This window comes from Ambystoma mexicanum, chromosome 6p, assembly GCF_040938575.1.
Source record: "Ambystoma mexicanum isolate Mex_15411 chromosome 6p, UKY_AmexF1_1, whole genome shotgun sequence".
NCBI classification, from domain to species: Eukaryota; Metazoa; Chordata; class Amphibia; order Caudata; family Ambystomatidae; genus Ambystoma; species Ambystoma mexicanum.
In genome coordinates this window covers 68,119,529-68,133,740 of record NC_090935.1, presented here as the reverse complement: position 1 = coordinate 68,133,740, position 14,212 = coordinate 68,119,529, and the positions used below count along the sequence as shown (strand labels likewise).

At 48.0% G+C, this 14,212-nt stretch overlaps 1 protein-coding gene across 6 annotated transcripts in view; it reads left to right on the top strand.

Annotated features, from left to right (window-relative positions):
- The window catches only part of LOC138511221 (long-chain-fatty-acid--CoA ligase ACSBG2-like), a 379,274-nt gene that overhangs the window by 315,171 nt on the left and 49,891 nt on the right, over positions 1 to 14,212 (top strand). For all 6 annotated transcript variants that reach the window (XM_069626758.1, XM_069626757.1, XM_069626756.1 and 3 more), the window contains one exon: positions 4,894 to 5,111. In XM_069626758.1, coding sequence (XP_069482859.1) covers positions 4,894 to 5,111 — 218 coding nt within the window. The remainder of the gene's footprint in view (positions 1 to 4,893; positions 5,112 to 14,212) is intronic.

Below are 14,212 nucleotides of genomic sequence, written 5' to 3'. Positions count from 1 at the left end.
TTCAGCTTTCCTAAAAAGAGGGAAAAGGGGCCTAGATTTCAAACACAGCAGCAATGCAGTACACCCAGATTCAACTTTGCTAATGCAAGGGAAAAATACCTAGATTTCAAACACAGAGGCAATGTAGTACACCCAGATTCAACTTTCCTTAAAAGAGGGGAAAAGGCCTAGATGTCAACACATTAGTAATGTGTCATAGAGGTGAGAAATGGGAGGCAAAGCCATGCATTTTACTAAGAGCCTGTGTGAGGTGCAGCAGGTGACAGTTGTTTTTTTAAGTGAGGGGTTGATGAGTAGTGAGTGCTCCCCCCTTTGATCCCCAACCTGGTCAGTCGCAGCAGCTCAAAACTGTAGGACTTTGGAAAACAATGCTTTCCCAAGAGAGTCCAACAACATTTTCTTGAAGGTTTAAAGTACAGAGATGATTCAAATAAGGGTGACCCCTTCTTTTAAAGGCAAACAATGCCAGGTGATTGGACTAAAGCTAGCCTGCTTTTGGGGTTCAATCCTTGCTCCTGAAACAAGTCGACGTTGCCCTCTGACATCACACCCAAAGTGCTTTGTGCCACTGGAAGTGGAGGAGCCATGAAGGAAAGATAGAGGCAGAGAGAAACAAAATAGTGGACGCTTCACCCAGCTGTAAGGAGCTCTCTCTGCCTACACTAACCCTGCCCACTTCCCTTCTCAATAGAATCAATGTCCTTTTGATATGCAACGTGGCGTGTGGCTACTCCTTTTGGGAATGGGTGTGCCCTTTGATTCCTGGTTCCAGGACAGCTTCCTGTGGAGTGGCTGGCTCGCTCGGCAGGGCATTACTTGCCCTTACAAAGGAACAATGTGAGGCAATACCCTAAGACTACAGTCCTGCAAGCAATGTTAAGGGCCAGCGTGTCCGAGGAGAATATACATTATGCTGCCATAGCTGAACTGAGCTCACATGGCTAACACGTGTGATGTCAAATTGATCTGGCTTGGATACCTATGAGAGAGGCTAACTACCATACCCTAAACTCAGGTATGTCTTATATTTATGTTTACTGTGCCACCAGGACAGCAGTCTTATAGGACCAAGCCTTCCGCAAAGCCATCAAGACTAAGCTGTTTGTATGAAATGCAGCATACGTCAGTATGGATCTGTATAACTCATGTCATGCATTGTGTGTATCCTTGCCTGCATCTGTGTAACCAAGAGACCTTTTGGTCAACTGTATACTTTCTGTATATCCTCTGAATCCTAAATCCAACATCTTCCTGTAACAGCGCCTCGATGCCCTTGGGCTGCAAGTGAGCTATACAAATGCAAATAAATAAAAATAAATAAATAAATAGTTACGTAGTTTTTGGAACAGGGGTGCATATCTTAAATGCTGCACCAGTGATGTAGAGACTTGGCTGTCACTGCAGCTGTCAAGAGGGCACGTATGACCCTTTAACCTGCTCTGTGCAAATGGAGAACAAACACTGTAGCTCAGCCTACTTTGGCAGCTGGTTACAATTGATCACTATGCTTTTGGCATAGTGATTTAGGAATGGAGAATCTGATTAGCAGAGTTCTCTTCGTTTAATGGAATTACTTGAATAATTGTAATAATTAATAAAAAAAAAGCAGATGTCAATTCCTCACACTGGGTATCATGGTATAGCAGTGCAGATTAGGAACCCTGTTTTGGGTCGCATCACAAGTTTGGCGGTATCCCGGCTATAATACCGCCCAACTGATCGCTGGATCACGGGTTGGGTGGTATGCCGGCTGGGAAACCATCCAACTTTATTAGCGTTAGTGCCCACCTCTCTGCCGGATCACGGGTTGAGCGCTGTTAGTCCCCATTCCCCATTGGGTCCATGGGGAATTTTCAGCGCAATTTCGGTAGGCGGTCCGGCGTGTTCGACTCGAGATTGGCTGGACTCTTAAATGTGTCAGTAACAGCCTTACTACCGCATGTAAGGGCTAATGCCCAACTCGAGATCAGGCCATGAGGAATTTTCAGCTCCAGAAAAAAGCTGGAGGTAAAACAACCCATTCAGCGCCCAACTCGTGATAGGGCCAGCCCTTAAAGGCTACAGTACATACCGTTACAGCTGCATTTAAGGTCTACAGCCCAACTCGTGATGAGGCCCAATGTATCCACATTCAGGGGATCATTTGTAATATTGAGATAGTATTCACATTCTTCAAAGTGGATCACACGTTGGGAATAATCAGCATAAAAAGTTCCAGGAGGAGGCTTGTATTACCCCAGCAGTCTTTGAAATTTGATTAGAGAGCACCTTTATGAGCTTACCCTAAGTATGATCCTGCAGATAGGAAGGGTTTGTATCGGTGTGCATCAGTAAAGGGCTTGACCTTGGATACCCCCATTCTTGCTTAGAGGGAGCAGTCAAATCATGTGATATACCATTTTGTAGATCACTGACATTATATGAACTTGAGCCTTCCTCTACACATGCTCAGATTTTGGGGTGTGCAGGCTGATCTAAGATGAGATTCAAGCTGTGTGGGGCTAATAATGATCACTGTATCAGCCTTGTAAATAGTTATCGCAAAATATCTGCTGAATTAGGGGAAAAAGGTCCTAAGGGATCCTCCCAGCTATACTTGAACTAGATAAGATGGGATTCATGAAGAGTGTTCTGCTCTATGTCAAACTTCATCTCCACTGCTGCTCACCCATAACTAAAGCTGAGTGCAAAATGAATAGTGGCCCGTCTTGGTGCTTGGAGCTTGACATTGAACATGCTTTGGACATGGTTGGGGTGGGGGTAGTGCATTTTCAAGGTGTTTCCATGTTATGGAGTAGGTCCAAGCTTCAGGGAGCTTGTAGGTCCCTATATAGTGCCATTAGAATGACGGTTTTTGCAAATGGGTCCTTCTCCAGTTACATTACCCACAGAGGAGCATGTGGAAGGGATTCCTCTTATCCCCCACTTGTGCTTGTCCTTTCCTTGTTGCCTCACGTGGAAATAATAACTAGTCATTCTGAGATTAAAGGCCTTAAACTAGGTGTCTAAGAAGTTTGCCTACTTCAACAATTCTAGATCTTAACTGCCCCTCTTATGGATATTGCACAAGAACACTCAAGGTATTGGGATGTCAAATTGGTGTACTTAAGTAGTAAAGTGAATTCTTTCATTCCTGGGGTGGTCTAGATTCCTGCCAGCATAATGTGTCTTTGAGTTCTCATTGCTCCTCCATTCACAACCAGTTAAACAGAGAGCGCCTGCTCTAGAGGATGGTGAAATTGGTCATTGTGAGCTGTGTCTTGCTCGGAAAGTCTAGATGCGACTAAAATAACGCTCCCCCGTATTGTTCATATATTCTGCGTATGCTCCATTTCTGAAATTCCTTTTTTATGCTGGTTAGACAACATTTGGATTAAAAAACAAAGTGAAAAATGGCTATTAACAATCGGTCAGATTTCCAGACTTCAAGGGATATCATCATACCTGCCCACTATGTCAGGTACGGGATTGGTTTCTAAATACCCTGTTTGGCTTCAGGCCTAGAGAGAACTGAGTGCTTCAGTTTGCTTTCTGGATGTTGTACTATTGCACAGGTTTTTCCAGACAGCACCACCCCACCCTGTCACCCCAGTAATATGCTATTTTAAATGTTAGTGGGTTCAGCAGCTCTGCTGCCTTCACGTAAAATATGGTTCAATAGAATGATTTGGGTAGCAAGACATCCTGTGTTGTTTCAGTCATAGTTCAATAGGGGATCAAATATATAAGTCAGGGCTGAGAGATGGTGTAAAGACTTTAGTGGCCTAGTTAAAGAATTCCATTGACTGTTAGGTGGATTTGTACATTACACCAACTACATGCAATACATAATGCTGTTTCTCCAAAAATGTGTTTGCAAAAGCTGGTCAATTCCAACTGATGGAGGTGGGTATTATCAGCGTTGGGTAGTAGAATATGTGTTATGTATAAGTCAATTTTGAGATGCTACAGCCCTCACCAAGATATAACAAGTTCAGGATGGCAGGAGTTTAAACCTAGGAATGACACTGGATGATGCTGGATGCGAGGAACTATAGTCAAAGCTTTAGTCTACATTCCCTTTTCAGCATTTGTTATCCAATCCCTTTTATTCATTTACCACAGAGTGTTTTGATGTCAGTTACGACGCATAGGCTGGGTAAATGTGTGAATGATCGGCGCTGGGGATGCCAGTATTCACCTGGATTATTGACTGATGATTTATGAGTGTTTGCACAGTGTCAATTTCCATACGATAGTATGGTGGATCATCTGCAAACGTGCCTCTGCCTTAAGTACCTGCAAGCCTGTTTCTGGGAGGTGTGTTGATAGATCCATCATGGAAGAGCAACTTGGCTAATCTGATAGTTATCCATTTAGGTGCTTATCCAGAGTCACATAATCAGATGTTTAGGCTTAGATGGCTCGGTTTCCCTACTAAAGAGGGGTGCGGAGACCCTCTGTACCCTTCATCAATGAAACAGAAATGAATAAAACCTGTTTGTTCCATTTATTTATTTCCCGGTGGCCTTCTCTGTGTCTTATGACTTTCACTGTTTAGCTGAAACACAGTGGTCTGTATCACCTCTGGTTGCTGTGGAGTGTTCTATAATAAACTGTATAGCTTAGTCTGTGAGCCAACATATATGTCATGGAGCATTGCTCGGTGTGCTTCCTGACCCGTCATTTCCTCCTATCTCCCCTTTTCCTTCTCTACTTTTTCATCCAATGCCTTACATTTCTATTGATGTTTAGTGATGTTCTGGTGTTCTTATTGTTTTATATTACTTTGTATTGTTAGAACATCTCTGGCTCAATAATACCCATTTAAATAAAATATGGATTATGTACAGTGAACTGGATTCTAGTTTCAGAGTTGGCAGGTGAGTTCACTTCTATGTCACTTCGTTTCAGCTGTGGTAAAACAATCCCAGGATGCAAGACACGGATTTATAGGCCCGATGAAGATGGCATTGGCGAAACCTGCTTCTGGGGGAGAAATATCTTCATGGGCTACTTAAATATGGCAGCGATAACAAAGAAGGTCTTTGATGAGGATGGATGGCTTCATACTGGAGATCTTGGCAAATTGGACCATGACGGATTTATGTATCTCACTGGGAGAATTAAAGGTGAAGTATATGTCCATTATCAATGCCATTAATGAACACATTTATATGGGCCTTTGCTCACTCCTACCCGTTAAAACATGATATCAATTAGCAAGTTGTTCTCAAGAGCCAAAGAGTACCATCCACATGAAACCTTACCATTGATTGAACAAAATTACTTTATTTTACCAAGACAACACAGTTTATTTCCCCCTACCTCTTCAGGATGAGTCTACACATCAATTTGAGCAACATATTAAGGCATGAACTAAAATCTGCATACATCACAATATCATTAAACCTTCTAATTATCTCAACCATACCTTTGCCCATCTCGAACCTAGGATGAATATAGAAACCAACATAGACGCTAAAGGAAACATCTTCCAACCACAGATGAATTCCCGCACAAAAGGTTAGCCTTACGTCAAGCGATCAATGAAGGGGATAGGTTGATTTCCTTCCCAATTCAGAATTCGTGGATCACAGAGGTACAACAGTCACCATCTTAAAACCACACGTCTTAGATCAATCAGGATGTTCTAAGTACGTGAAGCTCGGCCTGAATTATAGATTTGTTATACGATAGTACATGCTATTCTACTGCTATGACCACATAAGTGGCTCGATTCACATGTTCTTACAATATGCACTTAGTTGGGAAGATAGCTCAGCAAGGTAAACGCTCATTGCAGAGATCTGTGTGTATGTTCACATATTGGGAAAGTGTCATTAAATGCGCTCAACAATGTTATTTTTCTGCTTAAGGCACCATTAGAGGCAGTTCGAAGGAAGGTGAAGAGTGTATTCTCAATCAGGTTAACTATCGGGTTATGATGTGCAATGGCCCAGATGAGTTGGTGTAAAGACTTAGTCACTGGTTTCAAGTGGGGTACCCAGTAAAGATCTTAGGCAAATGTCCAGCAAATGAGTGGTCTGGAATCACACCAGGATTGCTATATAATGACCCTAAACCATGCAAAAAGATTTTTCACAGCCAGAGCTGCTTCTGTGGTTTGGGCTGTGGACACAGTACTCGACAAGCAACCAGACCATGGACATTATGCCACATTGAGAACGTTTTTGGGAAAACCGCTTATCTGGGAAGGAGAAAATGATTGCCAGTATTTGGCTGATCGGACATGAAGCCATGAGAATAGATAGGGAGGGGGTCATTACAAAAGAATGAACGGGTGCCTTGGAAGGAGCATTTGGCAGTACAAAACTAAGAGACAAATTAATAGTGATATTCCGTACAACCAGACTAGATCACAGAGCGGCTGTTCAAATACGTCACCAAAAGAGAAGAGCTCATTTGGCTAGCTTATCAGGAGAAAGACAGGGAGACACTCAGTGTTTCCCAGTTGCTACAGATAATGAGAGAAGGTCAGTTTGGCACTTTCTCCCTGCACCGCCAACGTTATCATTTGTAAAGCGATGCCCGCCTTCCGATTGATCAGTGTTTCAGCATTACCGAAGACAACATGGGGCAGAACATCCGTCTCAAACCTTAAACAGATGGATCACACTCATCAGTTTCACATTCAGCTGCAAAGAGTGACAGTTCGAGGAAGCTATGGACTGAGTTTCCAAGTGGGGCAGTCCAGCAAGCATTTGCTGATCAGGAGACTGGGAAATAGAGACAAGAATACCAATGAGGATCAATGGGCACCTGGACAACAGTCTTATAATGTCAGATACCCAGGTTGTATACCCAGGTTGTCAGTATACAGACTCTATAAAGGAGAAAAAACCTAAATTGTGAACACATTACACTTTAACAATCTCTTGCGTCTAAGATGATTTTACAGATAGATTGCAAGAAGCTACCTAAAACCGATGTACTGAAAAGAATCCCAACCAGAATATACTCTGACACCCTGGGAGAATTTCCTAATTGCACCAAATCAGCAGGGCAGCCAACATCTGAGAGATCCCCTGAAAGGCTGAAGAAGGCCACGGTGAAGCTGTCCTGGATGCTGAATCGTATGCCCTAGACTGCAACACCACCGTGCTACTTCAGACAGAGAAGACCTAGATGAGGCCTTAGTGGTGGGCCCTGTGGGCTCGTAGACCACACATGCCATGCCTGATGCTACAGAGATAATCCAGCCAATTGATCACCAGTCGGATTGTGCTAATTTTCCTCCTCTTACTGCTTAACTCCCTGTTAGGCAGAAACCTGTGCAGTTCCCTCTGGGACCACTGCAACAAGTTTAAGACTACAGGAGTTCGCAGTAAACCCAATTGGTAGCAGTCTGCACCACCCAGATTTACCTGGTAGCTGTGGCTGAGTAGTCAGACTTCTCTCAAGACGAGTTAGGCAGTATATGGAGTATACAAGATAGGGCAATTTACACAGTAGAACAAGCAGACACGGATCAGAGCTTGGGTGTAAAGATATGTAATTATTTATTTAAAAACACATCTATGAAAAACACACTGGCCCTCATTACGACCCTGGCGGAAATCGAAAAACGATGGCGGAAATGCAATACCGCCATCGAATAGCGCTCGGTGCGACTATGACCCGTCACCGCAAAGTACGAAGCCATTAGCGACACCGTAGTGAACGCCAACGCTAACTGCACCAAGCACGCGCGCGCGCGCCATGCCAAACCGCAAACACCACCATGGCGCAAGGGTACGCCAATTCCGACCCTAGCGGACATGTACCTAACGCCATCAGGCATGGCGTAATGTACCATTCCGCCATGGCGAGAAGTACGGCATCGCGAATCAACCGTAAACGGCCCCACTGAGTGCCTGTACACCGCTCCCTGCCCACAAAGTACAACTCCCCGTAGGTGCAATGAAGTCACAATGCAACCATTGAAATGTACAAGTCACCCATGCATGCCAACGAACAAATGAAACACAAGAGGGGCCAATGGGAGCTGCAGGGCACAGATGGCACGAATACAGAAGCCATCACAATGGACATGACCACAGTCCCCCACCAAGAAACGCACGCAAACACAGGCACCTGTGACCAGCAATATTCCGAAAATCACATCATTCCACCAGTCACCTGGCTGACCGGCATCTGTTACACAAAACCCAATCCCCCGCCCCTGAGCATGACAACATTCAAACTGTCATATAGGCAGCCCCCATCCCTGACCTCACGGGCTTAGCAGGCAAACGCGCCCAGTACAGTACCACGCAACTAAACCCCGAAGCTGGAACCCAATGCAGATCTCCTCACAATACATCGCCCCCCAAATAGGCATATGCCACATCACTTGCAAAGAAAAACGCTACACGGGCCAAATCAGAATAGAAATTTATGCACATCAAAGTCACCAAGCCCATACAGCCATCAGGCCATGAACTCCAAAACACTAATCACCATTGTGGGCTGCATCCGCAAGAAATGACCAGCCACTACTTGTGTGTCGCCCTGTTCCCCCATGGTACACAGAGCCACATTCACGTACGAAAAGGCAACATGGAAGCGCACAGAACCGCAGGGCCGTCCCAATGGGGAGGCACTAGTCCAGCTGAAAGGCCGAAATGTTGCTCCGAGCCACCAGTACTGCGTAAGGGCATGTGGGCCATTGGCGATCGTCCCATAAGACCGTAATGCTGCTCCACTGATTAACACGAAGCAGCAGGTGTCGGGAGTAAAATCCATCTGCAGGAGTGGCATACAGATGGCAGTGGTAAAAGGGGAGGAGATACCTGTCAACCAAAAGAAAAGAAAAAGAACAGAATGGCCATCAGAACTACATTCGAACAACTCACTTCAATGATCACACGAAATCCACAGCCATATGCATGCTAGCCCACTCAAAAGGATCATCACCACCCCAAAACCACTTGCGACTCATAACCATCTATATCGAGGTGCAAACACCATCACAAACGAGTGTACCTGTGCATGCGTCTGTCAAAACAGAATCCATCAGATGGGAATGTTAACGTGCATGGACACAAGTGTCTGAGGGCGCCTCGAGACAGGGAGGGCTCAACAAGGCCAGATAGACGATGGTCCCACTATGGCAGCCCTGCATCACATAGCGTAGGGGAGGCGGATAGATCCCAAGAAGCCCTGTACATGGCAAACTCTGTATCAAATCACCTGCCCATGCATCCATTCATCATTCCCTCATCCCGGGATCAAAACGCCTGAATAATTACTCACATAACATTAGAAACATCCATTGAGTCTGTGCGTTATGCAGCCTGCAAAATCCACAGTGCCCCAGCCCGTAATTCCAGTGTTGTGAAGTAACATGTATTTGGGAACGGCCGGCCTCATCGCCCACGTAGCTATTGCGCATCCCAATCTATTCATATCAATCATTGCTCCCTCGCCATGGGCCCTGTCTCAAGGACATTGAAAAATAGAACGTTATATTTGCAGTCAGACCTGTGGGCATCTCCTCGCCGCTAGCTGGAAACCGAAAGCGCCGCCCTTCGAATTCCTCATTTGCAACACCACGTCGGAAAGGCATCTGTGGCCGTTTGAAATCACTAATTATTCCATCGAGTGCGGCTGTGTGTGAAAATGGCAACTGCCTTCACCCACGAATGGGACGCCCCGCCCGTCGTTGCAACTCGGTACTGTGATGCATGAGGGCCCACCGTTACTCGAGTACTACGTTCCACTGACCCTTCACAAGTCTGTTCGCGACTGCAAAGATAGTATGGGAAACAATGGGACCACAGCAGAATGAACATATCAACCAATCTTACACGGCCATCGGGTACAAATACATGATAGCAATAGCAAGATACCATTCCCCGAATTGCAGCGTTGTGCGCGTGACGTGCTCGGCCAAAGGGGAGAGCAGTTTGCACAGGTGGAATGAATCACCACAGGTGGAGGCCATACAGCCTGAAAACACATAAATTGCACAGCCAGTCTCCTCCCACAACCACACCGAAATGCTACCGGCAGGACTCGCGATGTTGGCCCTGGGGGACCTGATAGCACTGCAAGTGCTCCAACTCCAAGAAGAAGACGAACACCAACTACAACCAGCAGCACGGAGGAGACGCAGGAGGAGGAGGAGGCCAAGGCAGGGCCAGCAAGGCCCACCAGCACAGCCACTACCACCACGCAGGCAGCCCGCAATCCCACGCCTCCGAGCACATCCGTTCAACCTCACTGATGAGCAGATCCACACCCTCTACCGTCTGGACCGGGACACCATAGCCGCCATTGTGGACATGACACAGGCTGACCTTGTCAGCATGATAGATAGCCCAACCGCCATCCCACCCCTACTGAAGGTGGTGTCTGTACTCCACTTCCTGGCCACAGGCACCTACCAGCACACAGTCGGACAGTTGCATGGCATTTCTCAGCCACTGTTCTCACGGACACTATTGCAAGTGCTCGATGCCCTCCTGCAGCACGCAGACGACTACATCTCCCTACCACGCTCGGAGCAGGAAATTACAAACACGAAAGTGGGATTCCATGCACTTGCCGGCATACCGGGTTGCATTGGTGCCATCGACTGCACCCATGTTGAATTGGTCGTCCCACATGCCATGGAGGCCCAGTACCGCAACCGAAAACAATTTCATTCCCTGAATGTACAAATGGTGTGTGACTCCAACAGGATCATTACACATTGTTGTGCCCGATTCCCTGGATCAACCCATGATTCTATGGTCTTGAGGAACTCTACTATACCACGCTACATGGAGCGACACGCAGGGAACAGATCCTGGCTACTCGGTGAGTCTCATTACATGCATGATGAATTGGCAATGACCTGGCAGGAAGGGGGGGGGTGTGCGTACGTATCAATGGCATTCCACATCATACGTTTCTCGTCCACATACAGGTGATGCTGGATATCCACTGAAGAGATGGCTCCTCACACCAGTCCGGAACCCACGGGACCAGCATGAGGAGGACTACAACCATGCCCACTCACGTACCCGTGTAGTCATAGAACAGGCATTCGGCCTACTGAAGGGCCGTTTCCGCTGCCTCAGCAGGTCTGGCGGGGCACTCCTGTACCGCCATGAGAAGGTTGCAAAGATGGTGATGGCATGTGTCATGCTCCACAACATGTGCGTACGTAGAAATGTGCCCATGCCCCCTGACGCAGAACTGCAAGCACCTGAAGATGGTCATGATGAGGGTGGGGATGTGGCAGCACCTCATGGAGTCTGCGAGGCACCGGAGGCCCGTGACATTCGTCAGCATCTCATTGATGTATGCTTCTAGCACTCACGCCTGGTGGCTGATACATGGACACGGGACTCGTGGCACTGCGTGTGTCTGGGACATGCACAATATGGACTGTACGCCTATGATGGCCTAGTACACAAAGATCAATGTCCACACATCTCATTGGTTGATCGTGCACTTTTTATGGCATATGTGAGGTCATGTTGAACACCCTATCGACCCGCCACCCAAGTGAGCCCAACACACCCCCTCCACCCTCCTACCTCCCCCCCGAACACCAGTGTCCAAAGATGCTCATTGTCAGTGGGCTGTCGCTATTGCATGCCCCCTCTGCGGGTATCAGGGGCACCCCTGCCTGTGGAGCGCAGGTTCCTTCCAGATCTACGTTGGGGGCTGCCCTGGACGGAACTTGCAACGGATGATGTGTCTGCCTGCTCACGTCCATGCATGTCCCTAAGGGTTTGCGAGAGCTCAGTGAGCACACGGCGCACTGCGGCAAGTTCGGCACATACGTCCTTGGCCGTCGCATGCAGTTCCCCCCTGAGGCTCTCGGTGCTTCTCTCCATTTGGACTCTCAGGCTCTCGGTGCTACTCTCCATTTGGACTCTCAGGCTCTCGGTGCTACTCTCCATTTGGACTCTCAGGCTCTCGGTGCTACTCTCGATTTGTGCCCTAAGTGTCTCAGTTGATGTTTCTATGTCTGCCTTAGTGGCCCCACATTCATCAGCATGGTCCTTGAGGAGCGTGGCCAGTTGCTGCTGTTGTTCGATCAACTGGTCGAGGGACTGTTGCCTCTGCTGGGCCATGGCCATTTGCGGGGGTGTCACAGAGGGGCTGTTGTCCTCATGTTGCCTTGCCACAGGGCTTGTGGGGGATGGCCAGTCGTCGTCTTGTGGGTGCCCCTGCGTGGTATCCTCATGTTGTACGGGATGGGACAGACAGAGGGATTGGGACAGGTCATGGATGGATCTGACTTCGGCATCCCCGTTTTCTGTGTCCGAGCATGCTGCCATCAATGGGGTGTCACCTATGGTGCTGCTGCCACCAGAGGCAGTGCCTTCTGTGGCATCCATTGGGGGGACCTGTGGTGGTGGTGTTGTGGGCATGCTGGCTGCTGGGGTGCCTGTTGATGTTCCCTCCTCTGTGCTGCCACCTGATTTGTGCTGCTGCCGTGTCTTGATGCGTGCAGCTGAGGTGGAGGGTCTCTGGCCGTTGGTCTTGGCCCTCTTTGCAGGTGTGCTGGTAGGGGTGTCCTGTAGCTCGTCGTTTGGATCGGACCCTGTGGTGGAGTAAAGGAGGGCGAGGGTTATTGATGGGTCTGTGGGAATTGGAATGGCATTGTATCACATGCATTGGGGTGGTACCTGAGGGTGATTTGGGTCGGGGCCTTGGAGGTGCTTTGATTTGTGTGTGGAGTGAGGGTGCAGTTGTTTGGCAGCCTGCAGTTAGGGTGTGCCTGCTGCACGTGTAGTGCGTGTATTAGGGGTTTTTAATTATTTATGTATTTATTGTGGGTTTTAACGTGCGCTATCAGGCCGATGTGTGTGGACGTTCTCCTGGACATGTGTTTCTGTTGCACTATGTGGACGCATGGTACTTCACATGGATGGACTGTGTGGATTTGGCATTGTTTTATCTGGGCCACCTACCTGAATCTTCGGATGTCTGCACTCCTTTCTCCATCCCTCCGACTCCCTCTATGCTCTCCATTCCGATGGTGGAGGCACAGATTTCTTCCCAGGGGGTCAACTTGATGGGTGATTCAGGACCTCCCCCGGTGGCTGTGGCAATGTTGCGGTTGGCAGAGAGTATGCTGCGGACGCGTATCCGCAGGTCGTCCCATCGCTTGCGGCATTGCTGTGGGGTGCGGGGTGCGGTCCCCACCGCACTTACCCGCTGTGCCACCAGAGCCCATATGGCCTTCTTGTTTGCAAGTGCCGTCCTGGTCATTTGCGTGCAGAAGACGACGGCAGCATTCTCCTGGAGGGTCTCTGTTAGCACGGTGAGTTCCTCACGGGAGAAGTGGACCTGCCGCTTGCGGTCGCACGCTTTCTTCGCTACTTTTCCCATTTTTCTTGGTTTCGCTAGGGTGGTTGACGGGTTGGGGTGTGTTTCAGGGTTGTGATTTTAGTGGTTGTGTGGTTTTAGTGTATTTATAGGTGTACGCCGGGATGTTTCCCGTTCCGGGCCCATGTTTTAGCTTCCGTTTCCGTATATTTCCGGGCACCGTACTTTCCGGTAGGCGCACACTGCGGTGACCGCTAAGAGGGGTGGCGGTATTGCACCTAGGGCGCCGTACGGCGGCGGTGTGGGCCGTTTTGGGGTCATTTCCGCCATCGCGGACTTTGCACTTCCGCCATGCCGTGGTGCTCGTGCCCGATGGGTCGGAATGGGCCGCACTTTGCTCCTTCGTGCAATGGCGGAAACGCTATTTACGCTGTGGCGCTCCGGTCAGTCGCTTTCCGCCAGGGTCGTAATGAGGGCCACTGACCCTAATATGGCAAACAACTTCAATCACAGTTACTATAAGTATATATCAATCCCATAACAATATTTCGACAAGTCTAGGTTCAAAGACACCACTTATTTGCAGACAGAGGTGAGTGCTTCACCTAGATGGCACTCTAGTATTCGTTAGAAAGGGAGAGAAAAAGGCAGGGTATGAAACCAACTCAGTACCAACACTTTTACGAAGCAAATGCAAGGCAAGCAAGGCAGGGTCTACTGTAGATCACAAAGTTCAGAGGCCAGGCCCACTCGGAGAGAGGCAAGGCGATGTGTCCCAAAAGTATCACAGTGGAAATGCTCTTCAAGTCTTTGTAGCAAAATGTCACAGAAATGATGGACCAGTTTTAGAACAAAAGTTAAGAAGGTCTGAAGGCGACCCAGTGGAAAGGGAAGGATTTAAGACACCTCACGCTAACCGTCACAAGGGAAGCCAGGCGGACACAGTACCTTGAAAGTG